The 21,097-nt window shown below is 54.7% G+C and overlaps 2 protein-coding genes across 5 annotated transcripts in view; one reads left to right on the top strand and one right to left on the bottom strand.

Annotated features, from left to right (window-relative positions):
- NUBP1 (NUBP iron-sulfur cluster assembly factor 1, cytosolic) overlaps nucleotides 1-15,648 on the top strand; it is a 29,541-nt gene extending 13,893 nt beyond the window's left edge. For 2 of the 4 annotated variants that reach the window (XM_080830273.1, XM_080830272.1), the window contains exons 5-12: nucleotides 191-259; nucleotides 2,562-2,594; nucleotides 3,208-3,298; nucleotides 3,947-4,101; nucleotides 6,750-6,860; nucleotides 7,141-7,243; nucleotides 9,607-9,690; nucleotides 10,335-10,596. In XM_080830273.1, the coding sequence (XP_080686399.1) occupies nucleotides 191-259; nucleotides 2,562-2,594; nucleotides 3,208-3,298; nucleotides 3,947-4,101; nucleotides 6,750-6,860; nucleotides 7,141-7,243; nucleotides 9,607-9,690; nucleotides 10,335-10,393 (705 nt within the window). In that variant the 3' untranslated portion in view covers nucleotides 10,394-10,596. Of the gene's footprint in view, nucleotides 1-190; nucleotides 260-2,561; nucleotides 2,595-3,207; nucleotides 3,299-3,946; nucleotides 4,102-6,749; nucleotides 6,861-7,140; nucleotides 7,244-9,606; nucleotides 9,691-10,334; nucleotides 10,597-15,414 lie in introns of those variants that run through there. The other 2 variants (XR_013968420.1, XR_013968421.1) reach the window with 2 other exon arrangements.
- Nucleotides 10,495-14,710, bottom strand: TVP23A (trans-golgi network vesicle protein 23 homolog A). The gene is made up of 6 exons (XM_080830275.1): nucleotides 14,227-14,710; nucleotides 13,789-13,878; nucleotides 13,480-13,608; nucleotides 12,248-12,376; nucleotides 11,294-11,353; nucleotides 10,495-10,714 (listed from the first exon to the last, which is right to left on the bottom strand). The coding sequence occupies exons 1-5, from the start codon at nucleotides 14,587-14,589 to the stop codon at nucleotides 11,294-11,296; spliced, it is 771 nt and encodes a 256-aa protein (XP_080686401.1). The 5' UTR covers nucleotides 14,590-14,710; the 3' UTR covers nucleotides 10,495-10,714.
- Nucleotides 15,649-21,097: the final 5,449 nt, after the last annotated feature.

The following is a 21,097-nucleotide window of genomic DNA, read 5'->3' as shown; positions in this document are numbered from 1 at the left end:
AGCCGGGATCACAATAGCCGCCCCTCAGGCCCATGGTAAAGGCCAAGTGGATGGTGGCTGGGCCCGAATCTTTAGGGGACCTGACGCCGGCTCCAGAAGATCACCCCAGAGTTAGGCTAGACATGGGGTGCACATCTGGAATATTGTACGTTCACTTGCATCACTGTTCTGGTCTCTTCTTTTTTCCCAGGTTGCTCTTCTGGACATTGATATATGTGGGCCGTCGATTCCCAAAATAATGGGCTTGGAAGGAGAACAGGTAATAAGTCTAGGAGGAACCGCAGGAAAGTATTCTCCGGGCACGCCGTGGCCCCGGACTGTAATCCCACACAGAGGGGTCGGCAGAGCCGTGCATTTTGACGCGGCCACGCTGAACCCAGGTGCACATTTGGCAGTCCGTCTGTCTGCCTCAGCGGCCACTGTGAACTTGGAGAACTGGGACTATCTGTCAAGTGCGCCTGCACCATTTGAGAACCCGCAGTTTCAGTGCCTTCTCAGAGGGGAAGGGAAACAGCAAGTAAAATGTGGAAGTAGCGCACAGAGACGGCGCAGTGCCTGGGAAAGCTCGACCAGTCCCTGCCAGGTGTCTGTACTCTGGAAACGAGGGAATGTTTTTGCCCTTGTTGTCACCCCTGGGGAACTGAGACCGTGAGTGGCAGAGTGACGTGGGGTGGGGACAGGGCTGCAGCACCACAGCAGTCCACACAGGTGCTGGCCACCCCCTCCTGTCCTGCGTGGCAAGAAGCTGTTCTGGAAACACTGAAACGGGGCTGGGGGGCTAGGATGTTCCCAGGGTGTCAGACGGGTTCATTCTTGATGTGATTGCCGGACCCTGCTGGGTTGGGGTACAGTGGTGAACGAGGCAAATGAAGCCCCCGGCCCTCGGGGGAGGGGGCAGTTGATAGATAGTAGAAAATGAAGGCTGGGTAAGGGGATGGGTCGAGTAAAGGTGCAGTCAAGGGCACCCTGCTGTGGAGAGTGGGCGAAGAGCCTTCTGGGCCACGAGAGCGAGTACAGGATGGCTGAAGCAGGTGTATCCTCCACACAGTGACTAGTGGCAGAGGGACAAAGGGAGGGGACAGGAGGCAGAAGCAGACAGACTGGGCCTGTGGACTCTGCTCGGGGCTTGGGATATGCTGCCCAGGGTGCTGGGAAGGGCGTGAGGCCATCCGGGGTGGAGGCCGAGCTGCAGGGCGCACATCTGCCCACGCACCCACTGCACGGCTGCGCTTGGTGGCCTGCGGGGTCCGGGCACCCACCGCGCCATCCACGAGGCTTCTGTCAGCACTGACGGTTCGCACAGTGCGAGAGAGCAGAAGTTTGGCCGTTTTGTTCTCCTGCACTACGGCTCGTTTCATTTATCCGTCTTTCAGGCCTGCCCCTGTGGGGAATGAGTTTCCATAGGCATGAAGGGTGGCTGTTAAGTTAAGAGTTGGGTGAACTAGGTGCCGAGGACTCAGCGCACCGCTGGGGTGATGAGCGTGGACTCAGCGTGCAGGCGTTGCATCACTGTGACGTCCTTCCGAGATGGAGGCAGCGTTGCACGTTAACTGTACTGGAATTTGCAAAGTACATAAAAATTGAGAAGACTTTAAAGCCGGGCACCCAAGACAACATGTTCTAGAGTTGCATTTCCGTGTGGTGTCCAGAGCAGGCACATCTGTGGACACGGAGTGGAGATGGGGGTCACCTAGGATGGGGGTGGCGGGGGGCATGTGGAAGGATTGGGCATGACCGTCATGGGGCATGACCGTCATGGGGCATAGGGTAGCTTCCTGGAGTGATGACAACGTTCTCCAGCCGACTGGTGGTGGGTGCCCAGCTCTGGCAATAGCCTGAAAGCCACGGATGTGTATGCTTTGAACGGGAGACTGGTGTAGTATGTGAATCAGGCTTCTGTAGGGCTGTTGAGAAAAGTAAAGAAAACGGGTTCTGTTTCGGCTCTGGGGTTGCTGTAAGGCCCACATGCTAAGACCAATGTGTACTTGGCATTTGAGTCAGTTCTAGTCTCAGTATGAGGAGGCAGTGTGGGGCGGGATGCCGGCTATTACCGAGCACCTACTGGAAGGAGAGCATCTGAATCTCGAGGGGGCCCCCGTGAACTTCCTGTTGGCCCCCTCCCCCCAGGAGGTGCAGCCGACCGGCGCAGACGCTCCGGCCACAGGCGGGGCAGCCAACCTTTCCCTCCCAGATGTGCACCGAGGCGGCCTGGCCCCGTTTGCTCAGCAACCCCAACTTGATTCCTGTCCCGCTTATAACACACGTTACACCCCAGATTCTGTGTGAGTTCGGCCAAGCTTGCTTCCCTGCCTGGACTCATCTAAGCATTTCAGAAAAACCCAGCCCGAGGCGTGGGGGTCGGGGGTAGGAAACACAGCTTCTGTTACCCACTGCCTCACCCCCAGCTGCTGACTCTCAAGTCAGAATTGAGTAGTGGCATTTAAAACGATGAACTGTGCTTTATAAAATCGTCTTCCTACCGCGTAAATCTGTGTGTGTCAGAACCATGTCCACGGTGCCTCATTTCTTACCAGCGAACGTCGGTGTTCGTGTCCCTGCAGGTTCACCAGAGCGGCTCGGGCTGGTCTCCAGTGGTGAGTTTTCACATCTTTGGCTTATTTGCCAGGCAGTGTGCCCTGGGCCACGTGTTCAGAACGGACACAGTTTGGGCTAGCAGCACGGTCCTCAGCCCAGCTGTTTGTCTGTCAGCAAGTATTGACTGGGCCACTCTTCTAGACTCAGGGAACGCAGGTAAGATCAGGGATTGGCAAAGTGTTTCTATAAAGGGTCAGACAGTACGTATTTTCACTGTTACGGGCCACATGCTATCCCAATACAGTGGGAAAGTCATCGTAGGTGAACCAATGAGTGGCTGTATTCCAATAAAACGTTATAGGAAACGCGGAGGCGGGCCAGGCTAGGCCCCAGGTTTGGCCACAGTTTGCCAGCCTAGGCCGGGGCACCCCAGGACATGCTTGGGCCGCGCTTCCTGCACTGTCGCACGTGGCCCCAGGGCACCTCGTGCAGGTCCCCCAGGATGGTAGCCCTTCTTCCCCCACAATGATTTGTGGAATCAAAAAATGAATAGACCCAGAGATCCCAGGGTCATTTTGTTCTCAAAATGGCTTTTTCAGTCTGAGCTCCCATAAACGACAAGGAAGTGCCCTGTGCTGTGGTTTTAAGTGTTCTCTGCTTCATCCTCTCCAGTTCGTGGAAGACAACCTGGGGGTGATGTCGGTCGGTTTCCTGCTCAGCAGTCCTGACGACGCCGTCATCTGGAGGGGACCTAAGAAAAATGGTTTGCCCCTCTGCTTTCTCTCTGTGAGCACGGTCTTCCGAGAGCAGAACTGCTTTAGGTTTCCTTTGCACCATCTCCCGTCACGGTGGCAACGGTCCTCTGCCGGGCTTTCCGGAGCATCGCGGTGAAGCATCCGGCTGCCTCTGCACTGGCTGGAGAGAGTTAATAGAAATAGAAAGGGAGCTAACAGACTTTATCATTTGTAACATCTATGACGAGTCTTTCCATCTTTGAAGGCTAGGTAACTCTCGGGCTGTTTTACTGTGGTTTCACAGTATTTCGCGTGCAGGAAACGTGTGAGGTAACTAGCAGGGAGGTTGGGCTGGAGGCTTAAGGGAAGCAGGCAGGAGTGGCCTTCAGCGGGCAGGGTTGCTCGGCCTTGGCACCGTTGCTGTTGGGGGCCAGGCAGTCCTTGGTTAGGGGAGGGCAGGACTGCGCTCCAGGCTGCAGGATGCTGGCCGCACCCCTGCCTCTACCGTCTGGGTGCCAGTGCCCCCCACTGCTCCCCGCCCCCCGGCCCCGGTCGCAGCCGCCGCTGACAGACAGCACAGGCCAGGGGCCCATGAGAATCCCAAAGTGCCTGAGGGGCTGCAGGTACGGAGAAGAGAAAGAAGAGGCCTCAGCGGCTCTGTGGCACGCTCTCTGCAGGCATGATCAAGCAGTTCCTCCGTGATGTGGACTGGGGAGAGGTGGACTACCTCATCGTGGACACCCCTCCCGGCACGTCGGATGAACACCTGTCGGCCGTGCAGTACCTGTCGGCGGCGCACCTCGACGGGGCCGTGATCATCACCACCCCTCAGGTGAGCGGGCCCCCCGGGGGTGCTGGCGCCGGACTCTGCCGCGTCTATGGTTTGTCTCTGGCATGACCCCGGGACCCGTTTCCCAGAGCAGCTCCCCAGAACGTGACGCTCCAGCAGCCCTCAGTGTGGACCTCCAGAAACTTGGTTAGAAGCTGTATCTGGGACCCAGGCATTTGCTGTTCACAAATAAGCATTCCACAGTTCCACAGAAAGCCACAGTGGCTCACAGTGGCCTTTCCCGTTTCCCTCACAAAGCTGGCGAGACCCCTGGTGCCTTTAGAATCCGGCTTGTCCCTCGAGGTCATGTCACCCTGACTGTGCTCACGCAGCAGTCCCCACAGCCTGCGTGCTGCTTCGTGCACCTTGCCCGGCTTCCCGTAGAGCCGGCCTGGAGTATAGACCGATTTCTGGAGAAGCCGCTGTGGCCCTGGCCCCTTCTCCAGCAACGCCCGCCCCAGTCACCTGGAGGCCGTGCTGCACCCAGCCTGAGGAGAGCGCAGGGGTGTCCTCTGGAGTGAATCCAGCAGTGAACGAACGCGGTCAGGTCTGCAACAGGCTTTATTGTCGTTGCCAAGAAAGTAATAGATTGTTCCATTCAATTGGTTCTTCTTTTCATGATACTCTTCTCCACTTCTAAGAAAAAAAAAGGCAAGGGAGGCTTTAGTCTGTCTGTGGGTCAGTCCGTCCCACCCTCGGGCTTCACCAGACCTTCACCGACCACAGCGTGCCAGGCACCAGGGGAGAAACAGGCCGGCCCTCCCTCACGGCCCCCTGTGCCTCCTTGTGCAGCTCACAGAGGAAGGTGGGTGCTGGACGCAAGGCACACACTGCGCTCCAGCAACGTGTGACAGACACCAGGAGCCACGTGAAGGTGCCCGGGTCAGCGAGTGCTGGCACAGGATGTGTGTGTGACCGCACTCTGGTGCCCTGTGGAGAGGGCTTTGGGGTCACATGGAAGGGCAGGACACCACGTAAGTGGCGAGAGGTGGGGAGCACCTGGCCCAGCGGGTGGTAGTGAAGATGTACTTAACAATGGTTTTGAACTTTTACCGAGTGTTTGGGCCACATTCTAGACCAGCAGTGTGGTCACGGGCGGGTCCCAGTCAGGTTATCTGGAAGGAAGACAGTCTATCTGGAACGGAGCACTGTGATGTGGGATGTCGCTCGTGGGGAGGTCTATGGGTGTGGGGGCAAGGGGCACACGGGAACTCTTCCTGCTCGGTTTTGCTGTGAACGTAGAACCACTCTAGAATCATCTGTTAAGAAACGACGACAATGCAGTTGGTACAAAGATGGCCTCTCCAGAGCCACATTTATTGTGAAACCAAGCATGACGTTCCCCTTGGGGTCAGGAGGGAAACAGACTGAACAGGTGCTGGCCCTTCTCCAGGAAGCCGTGGGAAGACTCTTCGCATTTGTGTCCTCTTTGTGTGGAACTTCTCTGGAGAGTGTGACTTAACAGTAGGGTCACCCACCTTCTCAGAGTCCTTCCTGGCTGCGGGCATAGGCAGGCGGCTCTCTCTTGGGGGTCCTTTTTGACAAAGCAGGCCCTTTACTTATAGGACCACTAAGGAGAGAACTGCAGAGTTGCTATGACCAGTTGAAACCAGCTTATTTTCTAGCTAAATGCCTTTTTGTCTGTACCTCCACCTCAAAGGGACTGAGAACCAAATGTGTGCTGTAGGAGAAAGAGGCGGCTTGAAGCCTTGAACCTTTGGGAGCCCAGTAACTTGACAACAGCAAGCTAGGACTAGTGTGTCTGTGACTCCGAGGGGGAGTAGAGAAGATTCCAAGCCAGGAGGCTACACTACTTAGCACTGTAAAAGGAGCTTTTAGAGTTCAGAGGTGAATTTTATCTAAATATGGGAATATTCCTTATTTTTCTTCTTGTCCATAAAGTTGTTTGTGTTTATAATAGTCTAGATCAGAGGTTAGCAAACTTTTTCAATAAACAGCCAGACAGTAAGTATTTTACCCTTTGTGAACCACATGGCCTCTGTCCCAAACACTCCCTTGTACCACTATAGGACAAAAGCAGGCCCTGATGACATACAGAGGAATGGGCGTGGCTGTGTCCAGAAGTTTATTTAGGAAAAAAAAAGTAAGGGCTCCTCTAGCTAAGCGCCCAACTCTAGGTTTTGGTTCAGGTCATAAGATCCAGGCCCGGGTCAGGGTCCATCTCGGTGTGGAGTCTGCTTGAGTTTCTCCCCCTCACGCATCCCGCCACCCCCCGCCCCACTCTCTTTCTGCTCTCATAACTAAGTCTGAACAAAAATAAAAACAGACGTCCAGACTGGGCCCACAGGCCGTATTTTCCTATCCCCCCGTCTAGAAAATACTGCACAGTTTGGCTCAGTGTAGTATATTGATGAGAAAATAGAACATGGGGATATTGTAAAAGGTCACTTTTCTGTGCATTAATTGTAAGTTTGCTATCTGGCCGTTCACGTTTATCCTCTTAGGGTTTGGGGGGAAATAGCCCCTAGGATAGGGCTCAGCACATGGTTGGGACTAGAGAGATACTTGCTGAATTAGTCTCGGAGGCTTTATGGGGAACCGAGTGCATCTCACCAGGCATCCCTGCAACCATACAAACGTTCTTTCTTCCACTTTGACTTTGAAGCAAACGGTCTTTTGAACCTTGACAGGAGGTGTCCCTCCAGGATGTCCGGAAAGAGATCAACTTCTGCCACAAGGTGAAGGTGCCCATCATCGGAGTGGTGGAGAACATGAGCGTCTTCGTCTGCCCCAAGTGCAAGGTGGGGGGCGCGGCCACCTGGGGTTCGGCCGATGGGTCCCTTCCTCCGTGGAGAAGGGAAGCCTAGAAGGGGGTCTCTGGGACACTGTTTCTGCTTTTCCCCGTCATTTGGGGAAGTGGAATCACAAAAATCTCTATTGCTGATTTAATGAAATTTCTTCTGGTGGTTAATGTTTCACATTCAAACAGCCATTTTTTTTCTAAGTTGTTTTAAAATGTGGTTCATATTTAATGACTCTGAAACAAAATCCTCATTCCTCCCCTTTTGACTTGCCTCACAGAAAGAATCTCAGATATTCCCCCCAACAACGGGGGGTGCGGAGGTCATGTGTCAGGATCTGAAGATCCCGCTCCTCGGGAAAGTGCCTCTGGACCCACACATAGGTGGGTGAGTCCGTTGCCAGACGGGGCCTTCACACCCCGCTCACCCACCACGGGCACGGTTCTGGGCAGGGGAGCAGCAGACGAGGACCCTGTGCTCAGGAGCTCCCCTGCAGCCCAGAGAAACCGTAAACCATGCGGGCATGTCGCCCCGGGAGCGAGCAGCCCTCAGTGTGAGGGGCATGGCGGGGTGGGGTCTGGAACGCGGGATGCAGATGGCCCAGGGACGTGCTGGGAGGTCCCAGGGTAGGATTTCACCAAAGAGAAGGGACAGGAGGTGGGAATAACAGGTGAGTGTGCTGGCATCGCGTCTCAGACAGGAATTGGGTTCTGAGGTGAAAGTCATGAACAGAGTTAGCCTCGAAAACCCCTTAGGAAGACATCCTGCCTCCTGGGAGGTCCAGCCCAGTGCAGACGGCCCTGTCTGTCTGGGCAGTAGAGGAGGGCCTTGGCCTGCTTACAGCGGCCCCATTGCATGTAAAATGCTCCCTTTTTACTACCAGAGTCCCCGGGTCCTCTCCAGATACTGCACGGGCGGCAGCAAGGCTGCGGGAGGGGGTGGTAGACCCTGTCCCCATTCCGTATTCACTCTCGGGTGTTAGCTGCTGGGTGGCTGGGTCGGAAGGGCCACCCCTACTCCTTAAAGGACACCTGCCTCCAAATTGTTGTTTCCATGAGGTACAGTTGAACTTGCTTAAAGTAGCCCAGCCTGTGACGTGCAGAAGTGGTGGGACAGCAGGGTCAGCTGCGGGGCCTGGGCCACAGGGAAGCCCAGGGAGCAGCCTGGAAGGTGGGCTGGAGCCCGGGTGTGGGTGGCTTTGCAGCCAAGCCTGGGAGCTGGGCCTTCAGGGGTCAGGAAGTGGGAAACCGAGACTGAGCAAGGGCACGGGGGTGAGTGCCGAGAGGGAGGCCTCCGAGCGGCCCTGCCGGGGAGCAGGGGATAGGAGGTTAGCACTTGTCGCGGGCCTGGGCCTTGGCAGGGAGGAGGAGGGACATAGTGAGCGGGAAGATGACAGGATTTTTGATGGGTGGGGAGAAGGCTGGGAGTTGTTCAAGCCATCTAGAAGATGGGGACCTCCCTCAGAAAGTGACCACAGGATGCAGTGTTGAGAGGAGCACTCGGTTCCCCCTCGCATGCTGGGTCTCGAAGCAGGGGAGGCCTGGGGTTTGGCAGCAGTCTCGGGCACGTGGTGGGATGTGCCCATCCAGGGGAGATTGCCGGGGGCCTGTAGAGTGGCGGGCCTAGAGCATGGTGTGGAGGTGCGGCCTAGGGGGGCCGTGCGGGGACGAGCAGCTGCCAGAGCACCCTGGCTCCCAGCAGATCCCGAGAGCCTTCCTCACGTGCTCGCCGGGCCTGAAACACTGTCCTGCTCCGTGCTTTCCCGCATGAGACACGGACACTCCCGCTGCTGCTTAGCAAGGGTACAAAGCCCCGGCAGATGAATCTGTTTGTGCTGACCACAGACCTTTTCCGTGCAGGCGTGGGAGCCGGCGTCTCCTGCTCAGAGGCCGCTCGAGGCAGGAGGACGCACAGGAGGGGTGTGATGGGGTGGCCAGGGGCATCCAGGCACACTCTATGCCGTCAGCCTCTGGGTGTGCTACTGCCTGCGTCCGGGTCCCTAGGACAGGAGTGGCGGGGAGGAGATTGGGGGACGCCTGGCAGGGAATGGAAGGAGAGAGGAAGCGGGGCTGGCGGAGGGGGAGGAGGGTGTGCCCTCCTGCCTGGCTCCAGCTCCGGCCAGGTTTTTCTTTTTAGGGCCATTTTTCACAAAAAAGCCAAGGTTTGAGCACTTCACAGTAGATGATAGCAAAGCTGCGGGCCCCAAGTGCAGCTGCGCTCAGTCCCGAGCCCAGCGAATGAGGAGCCCTTTAGTGGGCAGGCCTCTGGGACAAGTCACGAGGCCTCGAGCCTCACTTCTAGCTGAAATCACGAGGCCTCCCCAGACCTAGTCCAGTAGTCCAGCATATTCCCAGGGTAGCCTGGGCTCTGCCTCTGCTGCCCCCTTCTCCTCGCTCATTCCCTCCCTTGGTTTTGCTCTTTGAGGGGACAGCTGGCCTTGCCAGGACCCTCCAGAGGTTGGGGAGCAGTCAGGGGGAGCAGAACCAGTGACGTGCTTCTGTCACAGTGCTGAGCAGGGGGCCAGGGGGTCCGCTGAGGCTGGGGGGCACGCAGAGCGGAGAACAGCACCAGGCTAGGCGGTCTCATTCCACGCGTGTCTTTGTATCCCATTCATCTCCTGTGAGTCCTCAGCTTTGCTCGTCCCCGCAGGTCAGAGGGGCTCAAGGTCTCCATGTCACAGGCCCAAAAGAGCCCCTACTTCACCTTGCCACTATTTTCTTCACGAATTTTTTTTCATTTCTCTAAGGTAAGAGTTGCGACAAAGGACAGTCTTTCCTGATGGACGCACCGGCTTCTGCAGCCGCTCTGGCCTATAGAAGTATCATTCAAAGTACGTGTGCCCGTGAGTCCCTTGGATCCAGAGGGCTGCCCGGCTGGGTGTGAAGGCCCCACTCAGAGCCATTTATGGGTCATCAGGCTCACCGCTCCTCAGCCTCGGCTGGAGACAGTAGTGCTCGTGGGGGCTGCAATGAGCCCTCAGCCCAGGAAGCCGGGCATCTCTGAGAAAGCTATTGAGGCGAAAGAAAAGAAAGAGAAAAAGAAGAGGGGGGAAGGGGGAGAGAGAAGGAGAGAAACAAAGAAGGAGGGAAAGGAGGAGGGAAGGAAGGGAAAAAAAAGAACCACCACGTGCAGGCCTGAGCGTGCTGGGGAGTGGCCAGCGGCGGCCTGCATTTTAAGGCCACTGGGGTGGAGCAGGTCATTAAAGCTGTCAGCTGGTGGGCTGTGACAAGTTCCTTTTGCCCAGGAAAACGGTGTCCAGGGCGGATACCAGCATGCCGGGCATCTTGATCTGTGGAATGCGCCGATGTAAGGTCTCCAGCTGTGCGCCGAGGCCCTGCACAGAGTCAGGGCATCGGCAGAAACAGGGCCTTCGGGGGATTGGAGCCGCTGGGGGGTTCGGCTCTCGCCCACGGAGGCAGGGCTGCCGGAGAGACGGGCACAGCCTCACTGCTTCTGTGTTGTCTCCTGGTCCAGGGATCCAGGAGTTCTGTGGTCACCATCAGCCCAAAGAAGAGCACCTCGTTGGTTCCTGAGACACGAGCTGCACGCGGAGCGCAGCCTGAGCAGCCCAGGGACAGAGCAGGGGTCTTGGGCAGAAAAGGACCAGACTCTGGTAGGGCGTGAAGTCATTTTTGCAGACACTTTAATCGTATTATTTGTATGCTTTTCCACATACATATAAAGGCATTCTTTACAAACACGCTGTCTTAAGAATAAAAATGTCTCCTCAAACCTCTCCCCAAGGCCTGCTTCCGGAAAACGGACAGCTGGTTGGTCAGGGAGTTCTTCTCTGCTGGAAGCTTGCGGAAGGACAGAACCTCTTGCTTAAGCCTCTGCGGCCTCAGGAGAGACGCCTAAAAAAGAACCATCTCAAAATCCAGTCATGGTTTCGAATAACACGGTCCAAAGGCCGCTGCTTTAGATTGAGGGGGAAAATGCAACCAGCCCCGAAGAGCCCTTCAGTCACCCACATAGACAGAACAGGGGGGCCAGGCCCGTGCCCCACGCGCTGAGAGGCGGTCCCTGTCCAGTAATTTCTCCCATCCTACGAGACCGTTTACAGGGTGGTTTTTCTTTCATTACATAAGAGAGACCGACGTAAACTCTAGAATTCTCCTCGCTGTGAGGAGATGCACAAGAACTGACACCAAGGTGGGGCAGAGGTAATTGCCATTTTCTAGCTCCCTCCGGCCATCCGTGGAAGGATGGGCAGGTCCCTTCGTTCTCCCCCTCTCCCCTCATTCCCATCCCCGCACCCCTGGCCTGCACCCGTGGTGGAGTTTGTGTGTGTTCCGTGTGAGGAAGGGGAGGGGGACTGGGAAGCCGGGAGAAAGCCCAGCGGCCAGACCCCTCCGGCTAGCTCCCTCCCCACTGGGCGTCCTAGCCGCCCCGCACAGCTGAGCCCCAGCCCCCACCTCCGTCCTGCCTCTTACCTAATGCTTGTGAATCTCCAGCCCGTCAAGGCCAGGCTTCTGGAAGTCACCTGGGCTGGCCTGCAAGGGGAAAAGTCCACTGGGGCTTTGTCCTCACACGTGAGGGGCCCTGACTGTGCTGATACAAGGCCCAGCAAGGCAAACCCGCAATGTAACCGAAAGCCCCCGGGGCTCACTGCTCCATGTCTTGGCATAAAGTAGCCTTGTTCAAATTTTAAGGAGGCTCAAACCATCCAATTGAAAAGATCTCACACTTCTGGAAATATATGCTAGGTTAAAAAAAATTGTGTGTGTGTAGTACTTAATTCTGTAGTTTTTAGATCACTCAAAACTAACAGTGGCCGTCACGAAAGGACTCGTACTGTAGGATCCCACTTACACAAGGGCCCTGGTGGAGTCAGATTCATAGAGCAAAGTGGATGGTGGGAGGCTGGGGAGGGGAGACCAGGAATTACTGTGTCATGGGGACAGAGTCTCAGTCTGTGGTGACGGAAGGGCTCTGGAGAGGAACAGTGCTGAAGGTGGTGTGACCGCACAAACGTACTTAACACCACTGACCTGTACATTTAAAAACGGTCCAAGTGGTCAATGTAATGTTGTGCCGATTTTTTTTTTTTAAAGATTTTATTTATTTACTTGGCAGAGACAGAGAGAGATCACAAGTAGGCATAGAGGCAGGCAGAGAGGGAGGGGGAAGCAGGCTTCCCGCCGAGCAGAGAGCCCGATGTGGGGCTTGATCCCAGGACCTGAGATCATGACCCGAGCCGAAGGCAGAAACTCAACCCACTGAGCCACCCAGGCACCGCTGTTGTGCCGATTTTAATACACACACACACCACTGACCCCGGCAGCCTAGCTGATAGGGAACAGGTTCCAACTGCATTTGCCCTTAGGCCACCGGCGCTTGAAGGGTGTGGAGTGCAGGGGTCCAGGAGGAAGACTAAAGCAGCTCACCGTCTGGAACACCGTCTGGGACAGAAAACTGGCTGCGACTTTGCTGATGTCACTCTCGCCTCCCATCTTACAAAGGATGTAGCCATACAGGTTCGCGGCTTGGAGAGAAATCCCAGCTATCACAAGGGCCTGCGGGCAGACACAGCAAAGGCGGTTCTTCCAATAGCACATACGAGAATGTTCCTCCCAAACCACGCAGCAGTGGCTCTGGCCTGTACCTCGTAACGGCCAGCCTTTGGCGAGCCTTCTCAAATCATCACGGGCATCTTTTAGTCAGCCGCCACCCAAGCGGGTGGTGCCTTCATCATCCCATTTTGTAGGAAGGAAACCGAAACCCAGAGAAAGGAAAGTTGCCTGAAGTCCCAGAGCTGATGCATAGCCGGGCTAGCAGCCAAACTCCGGACACCCCTCTTCTGATTACACGGCTACTTAAATCGTCTGTGAAGGCTTTCTCCCTGAAGGAGCCAGATCACAGCCATGAAATAGTCACAAAACTGAAATAGGGGGCCTGGGTGGCACAGTCGGTTGAGCGTCCGACCCTTGGCCTCAGCTCAGGTTTTGCTCTCGGGGTCATGAGTTCGAGCCCTGGGTGGGGCTCCAGGATGTGTCTGAAGCATACTCACAACCTGTAAAACAAAACTTAAGAACTCAGACTTGCCTATTCCTACTTAGGAACATTCTAGGGTAGGCGAGCACTTGGTATTGCTTACAACTCCTCTCAGCATTACTCCTAGGAGTCCAAAAGAGACAACCGAAAGTCCATCAGTGGATGAGTGGAGAGACAACGCAGCAGGGCCTTACTTGCGAGGGAATATTATACAGCCGTGAACAGGTACTGATAAATGCTACAACCCAGATGAACCTTGAAAACTGGTGTGCAGTGAAAGAAGCGCACAAAGAATCCCAATACAGAATTCCAGATACAGGCAACATCTGGACTAAGTAAGGGTTGGAACAGAAAGAGGAGCATGCCAGGCGCTGGAGATGGCGAGGGCTAGAGGGTACAGGGCTCCTTGTGGGCGTGCTGGAAATATCCTAAAATGGGCTGTGGTGATGACTGCGCACTGAATATACTGGAAACCCACAAGCTATACGTGCCCAAGGGGTGGCTCGTGAGGTACGTGAATGACCTCAGCAAAGCGGTCTCAAATGAGCGGGTACTAGAAGCCACCTCTGCAGCCCTGACCTGTGCAGATGGTAAAAGCACCGTCTGGGTCGGGGTGTTGCCTTACCAGCCACTTGAGCTTCAAGGAGAATAAGGTGCTAAAAAAGAACACGATCCAAATGAGCGGGCAGATGATGAGGCCGAGCCAGAAGATGCGAGCTTCGGCCTCGGTGGCAGCGATCTGGTTCGGAGAGGCCTGGGAAGGGAGGAGAGAGTCTGTTTTCAGAATGAGGGAAACCGGTTGCAGAGGGGCAGGCTGTCCTCTGGGCTTCTCGGCCCAGGGCGGGGCGCTCATCTGCACAAGGGCCCAGCAGGGACCCGTGCAAACCCTCCACAGCTGCTCTCCTGGGTCGAGTTTGACTTGTACGGACGATACCTTTCTGGCTTCAAAAATCCAGTGGCTCTTCCCATCTTCGTCTATCTGGTTCCACCAGCGGAGGCCCACCATGAGTCTCCCAGTTACGTTCTGGGGGAAATGGACAGGAGGACTCTAAGCACGCCACACGGAGAGAGAATCACCTTTCCACTGACGAACAAAATAAAGTCACCGATTTGTATCGAACTTGCCCTGGGAGCAGGAGGAGAGGTAAGCCGAACTACGCTTACCTTAACCAGTCACTTCCCTGCCCCCACCATGCACCTCCCCCCCAAACAATCTGTAGCATACATATTTTAAGTTTACGCAAATATTACAAAAAATGCAAGCTGCAGGGAGTTGCCACCCTCCTGAGAGAGCGATCTGCAACCGTGGCAGCTGAGAACCACAGCCCTCATGGGTTCAGGAGCGACGGCGTCACGAGCGAGGCGGCCTTACCTTCACAGACCAGAAGTCAAAGGACAGGAGGAGGAGCACGGTGACAAAGCAGCCCACGAAGCTTCTGCTGAACCAGTCGCAGCACACATAAGTGACAATGGCACTCACTCGGAAAAACAGGTGGAAAAAGGTGGCCAACGGGTGCCTAGGAAAGAACCCAGAAGCCCCCTCACTGCAGAGGCCAAGAGGGCGAGCACCAAACTCACCATATGGGCTCTGACTATCTATGCCGTCCCCCGTGCCCTTCAAGCCCCGCCCCGCCAGGCTGCCGCTCGGAGCAAGCCAGCACATCAGATGTCCTGAGACAGTCATTATCTGACCAGCATCTTTCCCCTCTCGAAGAATCCAGTACTTTCCCCTCATTTGGTTGCAAAGATCATGGGCCCTCTTTGAAACTCAGCCACCTTTGAAGTGAAACGGGACAGTGGTCATTGCCTTCCCACCTGATAGCGATAAGGACCAGTTCCCTAAAGATAAAGGTTGGGTTATTCCACCAGTAACTGGGCAGTCCACGTGCAGCCCACGAGTGCAGAATCTCGTGTCACCAGGGAACCCACGTACCTGGATAGAGGGAAATCATGACTCATCCCACATCAGCTGTTTAAAAGAAAATTCTAGGAAGACCAGAGACCCAAGGCTCGCTTGAGCACAAGGGCCACCCATGTATACAGAGCAGAGAGAACACCTGCCCACAGGGTTCCGGCAGGCGATGGCGGTGGGGGACACGGGCCAGGTAGGAGACCCTCACGCCATCCTGCTTTTCCCTTTGGAATCCACTTTGGTAGAGCGCAGGAGGAAACAACACAGAGCGAGAAAGCCACTGTGCGAGCCAGGGGGTGGATGACAGCGAAAGCACCAGCCAGTACTGGGAGGGAGAGGCAACTGCCAGACCCACTGTTTGCACGAGAAGCCAGAAACTCAGAGTTGCGACAGGAGCGTGCTTCTACGTGATGACAAGTAATGTCAATAGGATAGCGCGGGCTGCTTCACGAGGGCCCGGGAGCCTCCGCCTCCAACCGATCCGGTGCTCAGAGAGGGAGCCAGCAGACCTGGGAGCTGCACAGGGGAGGCGCCTGCTTGTCCTCCCAAGAAAGGGCCCTTCAGAGAAGGCAAGCTGGGCTCCTAGGGAACTAGGAACTCCGAAGCAGGATTTATAGTGACTTCTGCCTTTACTCCCGATGTTCCCAGGGAAGAAGGAGCAGGGCCTAAACCCCAGCTGTCCGCCGTGGTCCTTCTCATCTGTGCCTTTCAGATGCTGAGCTCTCCTGGCAGACTGGCTGCAAGCCAGCCTGGGACCCGTACCCGGCCCTGAAGAGTCAGACATGACCTGTACGCCCCCCGCATCTGGAATGTTCCCGAAGATCACACCCTTAGGGTTCTCGCATACTTTTTAAAAAATAAATGTTTGCTCCTTTTATTGGTTTTTCGTTTTGGGGGTTTTTTTTGTTTGTTTGTTTGTTTGTTTGTTTAGAGAGAGAGGGAGAGGGAGTGAGCACACAGGGTGGCGGGGGTGGGGCGGGGGCAGAGGAAGAGAATCTCAAGCAGACTCCCCGCTGAGCGCAGAGCCCAACACGGGGCTCGATCCTGTGACTCCAAGATCAAGACTTGAGCTGAAACCAAGAGTTGGATGTTCAACCAACTAAGCCACCCAGGCGCCCCTTCTCTTACACCCTTTCAACCTTAAATCCTCCTGAGGATCTTTGAACTAAATATCTTAACACAATCCTGCCTCTTCTCCCGGACGACGAAGGCGTCCTCTATGCACTAACCGAAAATTCTTCAAGGGCAGAAGCCATGAGATCATTTTATGTCCCCCATAGCCCCTGGCATTTAAGTTTCTCGGCCAGTAGTTGCGCGGAGCCTTGTAATCGGGTCTGTGTTGTAGAACAGGCTTGACTTGTATGAGACCCACACGGCCACTGTTCCAGGGTAAAACCTGGAAGTTAATGCATTCGAATAAATCCCCTGCCCACCCACTTTTTTTCAGCTGTGGTTTCCTAAAATAAAAACCAGAGAAATTCCCATTGTTGGAAGGTTCTGCTTAGTTGGGTCCCAGTTAAGTGATGTCCTTAACTTGTCATGGAAAGTACCACTACCATGGCCGCTGTCATTACTCAAAGCCTAGAGTAGACAAGGATGCCGATGGCACCCTCAAATACTGTTCTCATCCTGTTTGATGCAGGCTGTCCCCTGGGCCACCCGCCAAACCCTCCTTCAGTCCGCCTCTGGAGTTGGCCCAGCCTGTGTCCCCCGCCAACACCCACATGGTCTCAGACCAGTTTCCTGGTTTTGAGAGTTGTGAAGGCCATGGCTTACACCTGTCCACCCTTCCCTGCCAGGGGGTCCTTCATCCTCCACGGTTCTCTCTGCCACCTCCGCGGCCACGGAACACATACACACACCAACAGTCACCTCCACCTCCCAAAGCCACCGGCTTCCAACGCCACCCTCCCAGTCACCCACCTGGCCACTCCCTGCTGCCCACCCCCCCACCCCACCTGAAAGGCTCCCAGGACCGAGGTGCCAGACTGCCAGTGTTCGAATCCTGGTTCCAACCTGAGTAGCTCTGCAGCCCGCCCTCAGCCACACAACCCCCGAACACCTCAGTCTCCACTTCTGTAAAGCGGGAATGCCGACAGTGGCCACTTCCTCGCTGCGTGAAGGTGGCACACAGAAAGTGCCTGAAACCCTGACCGTGCTCAGGGACCGTGACAAGCTTACCTCAGCCCTCAGTCACTCGAAACCGATACACCTCCAAGGAGCCTGGCAGTGAAATTTCCCCACCTGGCCACAACTTTCTCTCTCACTCTCTTCACCTCTGCAGGGATCCCCCACGTCTCCTGACTTCTCCGTGTCCCCCCGCTCCCTCCCACCTCACTGAAGAACCTTCCTCGATCCTCAACTTTCACAGTGCTTTCCACTCGCCGGGCAGGAAGGGCCTGCTGCTGGACATGAGCAGGAGGAGGGGAGGACAGGCGGTGAATGCGAAAGGAGCGGACTTCAGGGGTGGTCAAGTGGGGAGAGTCGGGCTGGGCTTCTGTTTAAGTTTTAGTCCATTTTCACAGTCCTGGGCCCCACAACTGTGGTCTTCCTCCTTGGAGGAAACTCAGAAAGTTCTCAGCTTGGCAGGCACAGAAGGCCACCTGAGGAAGCCCTGGGAGGTACGCAAGGCCCCCCCTCCCCAGGGCATGTGGGGTCAGACCTGGAGCGTGGCCCGGGGCCGGATTTTACAAAGGAAAAGCCCTCCTCTACACTGGCTTCAAACTCTGGTCCACGAGCCAAATCTGGCCCACTTCCTGTTTCTATAAGTCAAGTTTTATTGGAACAGAGCCACGCTCATTCACTCGCTGGCCTGCAGTTGAAAATATTTACCCAGAAAGTGTGCCAACCTCTCCGCTCCAGACCAGCATGAACAATGAGGAAACCAGGCACTGCTCAAAATAAAGCCAAAATAAAGCATACTGCTACTCACGGCCCCTTCCCCAGCCACCCCCCAAAAAACCTGCTTTCCAAAGCATGGTGGAAGCCGGCTGACGGGGAGAACTGAGGGATGGTGCTAGAAGTCCGAGGAGAGTTACCTCTGGGGTAGGGGGTGGGGGGGACACACTGCCTGAGATGGTACACAAACACAGGGGTTGGACACACTCCGTATCCGGATCTCGGGTATAGACATGTCCATCTCGGGTATAGACATATAGAAGTTCAAACCATCCATCAAGATTAGTGCATTTCATATACATCACACCTTCAAGTTTTGACTGAAGCCGTTGACCAAAAAGAGATCCTTGCACATCACCCTAAATATTCTCTATGTGGTATAATCCATCAATCGCACTACTCAGAATTTACCCAAAGGAGTTGAAAATTCAGGTCGCCGCCTGCAACAGGGACTGATATTTACAGCCACTCTAGGCATCACTGCCCCTAATTGGGAGCAACCAAGATGTCCTTAACAGATGAATGGGTCAGCTGTGGTCCTTCCACACACGGGGGCACATTTTTCAGCACTAAAAAGGAAGGAGCTCCCCAGCCAGGAAAAGACAAGGGGGAACCTTAAATGCTTATTACAAAATCAAAGAAGCCCGTCGGAAAGGGCTGCATGCTGTAGGACCCCAACGCTAGAATGTTCTGGAAAAGACTGAAAAATGGACACAGTAAACAAAAACAAAAAACCAAAAAAACACAATGGTTGACAGAGGTTAGTTGGGGAGGGAGGGATGAACAGGACGAGCACAGGGGACTTCCAGGGCAGTGAAACCATTCTGACGTAGTAATGGTGGACTGATGTCATCACACATCTGTCCGAGCCCAGACAATGCACAGGGACAAAGCTTCATGTACAGGACAGTTTACATGGTAACAACGCTGCGTTCATTCATCACTCGTAACAAATATAAGACACTAATGCAAGATGTTAACAGGGGGAACTTCTCAGAGGGAGGGACTTACGGGAACTCTGTACTTTTTCCTCAGTTCTTCTGTAAACCTAAAAGGACTCTTAAAAATGGACACAGGCAGTGGCGGGGGTTGGGGGGCCTGTGTCTAAACTGAATCAAGAGAGTAAAATCGGGGGAGAACCATGTCCCACAGGCATACATATCCCCTTTACCATAAACTTCTAAGGCAGGTCTGATCTGACCAGAAAAGGGTGGTTTAACCCTAAATTCAGCCGGGATTGAAGAGTATCTTAAAAAGCCGTCCTTCGTTTCACTGTTTAAATCACTTTGAAAACTGTGCTCTGGTTTTTAAAGACGGTCTCCAGCTTGAATTCCTCAGCAAACAGCCCATTTTAAGTTCTTTTCCTTTAAAACCTCATCCTTCTGGGGCGCCTGGGTAGCTCAGTAGTTTAAGAATCTGCCTTCGGCTCAGGTCATGATCCCAGGGTCCCGGGATCGAGCCCCATGTTGGGCTCCCTGCTCAGCGGGGGGCCTGCTGCTTTCTCTCCATCTGCCTGTCTCCCTATCTACATGTGTTTTTGTGCTCTCTGTCAAACAAATAAATAAAATCCTAAATAAATCCTCATCCTTCAGACACTCGGGAAAGCTCTCTGCTTTTCGCTGGAACACAGGTTCAGGAAAAACTATCTTTCCTCCTTGACTTCTTTAGCCCCTAAAAAAAAAACCAAAAACAAAAAAACCCAAGTTATCTGAGACGACGCCCAGGATTTGCTTCACAACCAGCTCAGGGCTGGACCCAAAGTGGGGGTGAAGAGGACCCGGCCACGTGCAGCTCATGATGGAGACTCATCGTTCCCTGTACTTTTATGTAAATCTGAATCAAGAAAGCAGAGGCAGCCTCCACTTTGCATGGAGACAAGACACCTTTCAGAATAAACCAAGCCCATGGGCTGATATTCAGGGGGCTATCTGTGGCCACATAAAAATCCAGACCTAAAAATCCCCAACTGAGTAATTGACCATTACTGTTGGATGCATGAGGAAAATTCCAGAAAGCGGGTCCTTTCTTCTCGGCTTACCAATATCTCAACCAAAAGATAAATGTGGGTGGGGAGGGCACTGCTCCTTGGGACATAAATGGTGAGAGCCAGAGCACCTAGATCCACACACACACCATCCTTGCCCATGCTGGGGACACGGCCCATTCAGAGCCTTGCTTTACTCATCTATAAAATGGGAGGACAACGACAACCCCAGATGCCGGAGGTTCCTGGAGAGGAAATACGTCGGACCCCAGACCAGAGGGGGCCTCAGGTAGCTGTGGCCAATGGTTTCTCATTCATGGTCAGGACTTTTGAGAGGGGAAGAAAGTGAAAACAAAACAAAACAAAAAAGCCTTGGCCAGTGGTGCTCTTTTTGGACGTCCTGTCTCAGAGGTTTTTTCCCCCCACTGTTAAAAAAAGAATAGGGTGCCGCTATTTATTTCTTCAGTCCTGACGCCCACTTAGTCAGGTGGCTCTTCCGCTCACGGCCGTGTGCCACCATCAAGACGTGGGAAGAAGGGGACCCCCACGCACGAGGGAGAGACAGTGAAGATGCCACCGGCCCATCCCTCAGCTGCTGCCCTCGACCGCTGGGACCTCCTTAGAAAGGCGGGATCAGGGGAATCCCCCCACACCTCCCGAGCCCGAGTCTGCATTTTAACAAGGCCGGAGGGGACTCGCGTGCTCCTCTCAATCAAGGGGCCCTCCTCTATCCCATCTTCAAGACCAACTCCGCTCCAGGAGCCACGCAGGGAGAGGCTAGAGGAACCTGAAACCCCATGGGCCTGGCTAGCCACGGGGCAGGGGAAGCATCTGGGCAGAATCAGATTTTTCTCCCCTAGAATACCCCAGAGGCAGCGTGAGCACCACTCGGTCCTTCAGACTCAGGCTTCTTGCTTCCAGTGACAGTATGTCCCCCTGCACCCCTGGTCTCTCAGCCCAGGACAGGCAGGTTTGCAGACAGCTGGGATGTCAGCATGGGCGGATGGCTAGGTCCTCCCGGCTTCGATTCAAAGGTCAGCCCAACAGTCAGTCTGAGCATGGAAGCAAAAAACAAAACAAAACAAACAAAACAAAACAAAAAAAACACCAGACTTCCCTCTGGTCACCAAGGTTTTAACTCTTGTTTCTGTTCTTGATTTCTTCTTAAAGAGACATCCCAACTTCAGAGGCTGGACAGGCTTAGCGAGCAAATTAAAGTGAACCCCCCGGGGACACATGAGTGGGCCCACGTTGGGCCCTGTGTTTGGTGGGGACCCCCCCCTCTCTCCTGGGGGCACCCAGCAGGACTCCCCCCTACATGGCTCAGAGTTTCCAGAGCACCTGGACACCAAGAAGCTAAAAACCTCTTCCAACAAAAACGTGTCCACGCATGTTCCTAAGGACAACACGGACAATCGCCACAAGGTGGATACACGTGTCCGTTGCCAG

Source organism: Martes martes (genome assembly GCF_963455335.1).
Source record: "Martes martes genome assembly, chromosome: 18".
Taxonomy (NCBI): domain Eukaryota; kingdom Metazoa; phylum Chordata; class Mammalia; order Carnivora; family Mustelidae; genus Martes; species Martes martes.
Note: the sequence above shows the minus strand (reverse complement) of the source record. Positions and strands in the feature narration are given on the sequence as shown.

Coding starts and splice junctions, on each gene's coding strand:
- TVP23A (XM_080830275.1), bottom strand. CDS start 14,589: ATGAGGGGAAAGTACTGGATTCTTCGAGAGGGGAAAGATGCTGGTCAG. Junction 13,879..14,226: donor TTGACTTCTGGTCTGTGAAG/GTAAGGCCGCCT, acceptor CATTTCCCCCAG/AACGTAACTGGGAGACTCAT. Junction 13,609..13,788: donor GGATTTTTGAAGCCAGAAAG/GTATCGTCCGTA, acceptor CTCCCTTCCCAG/GCCTCTCCGAACCAGATCGC.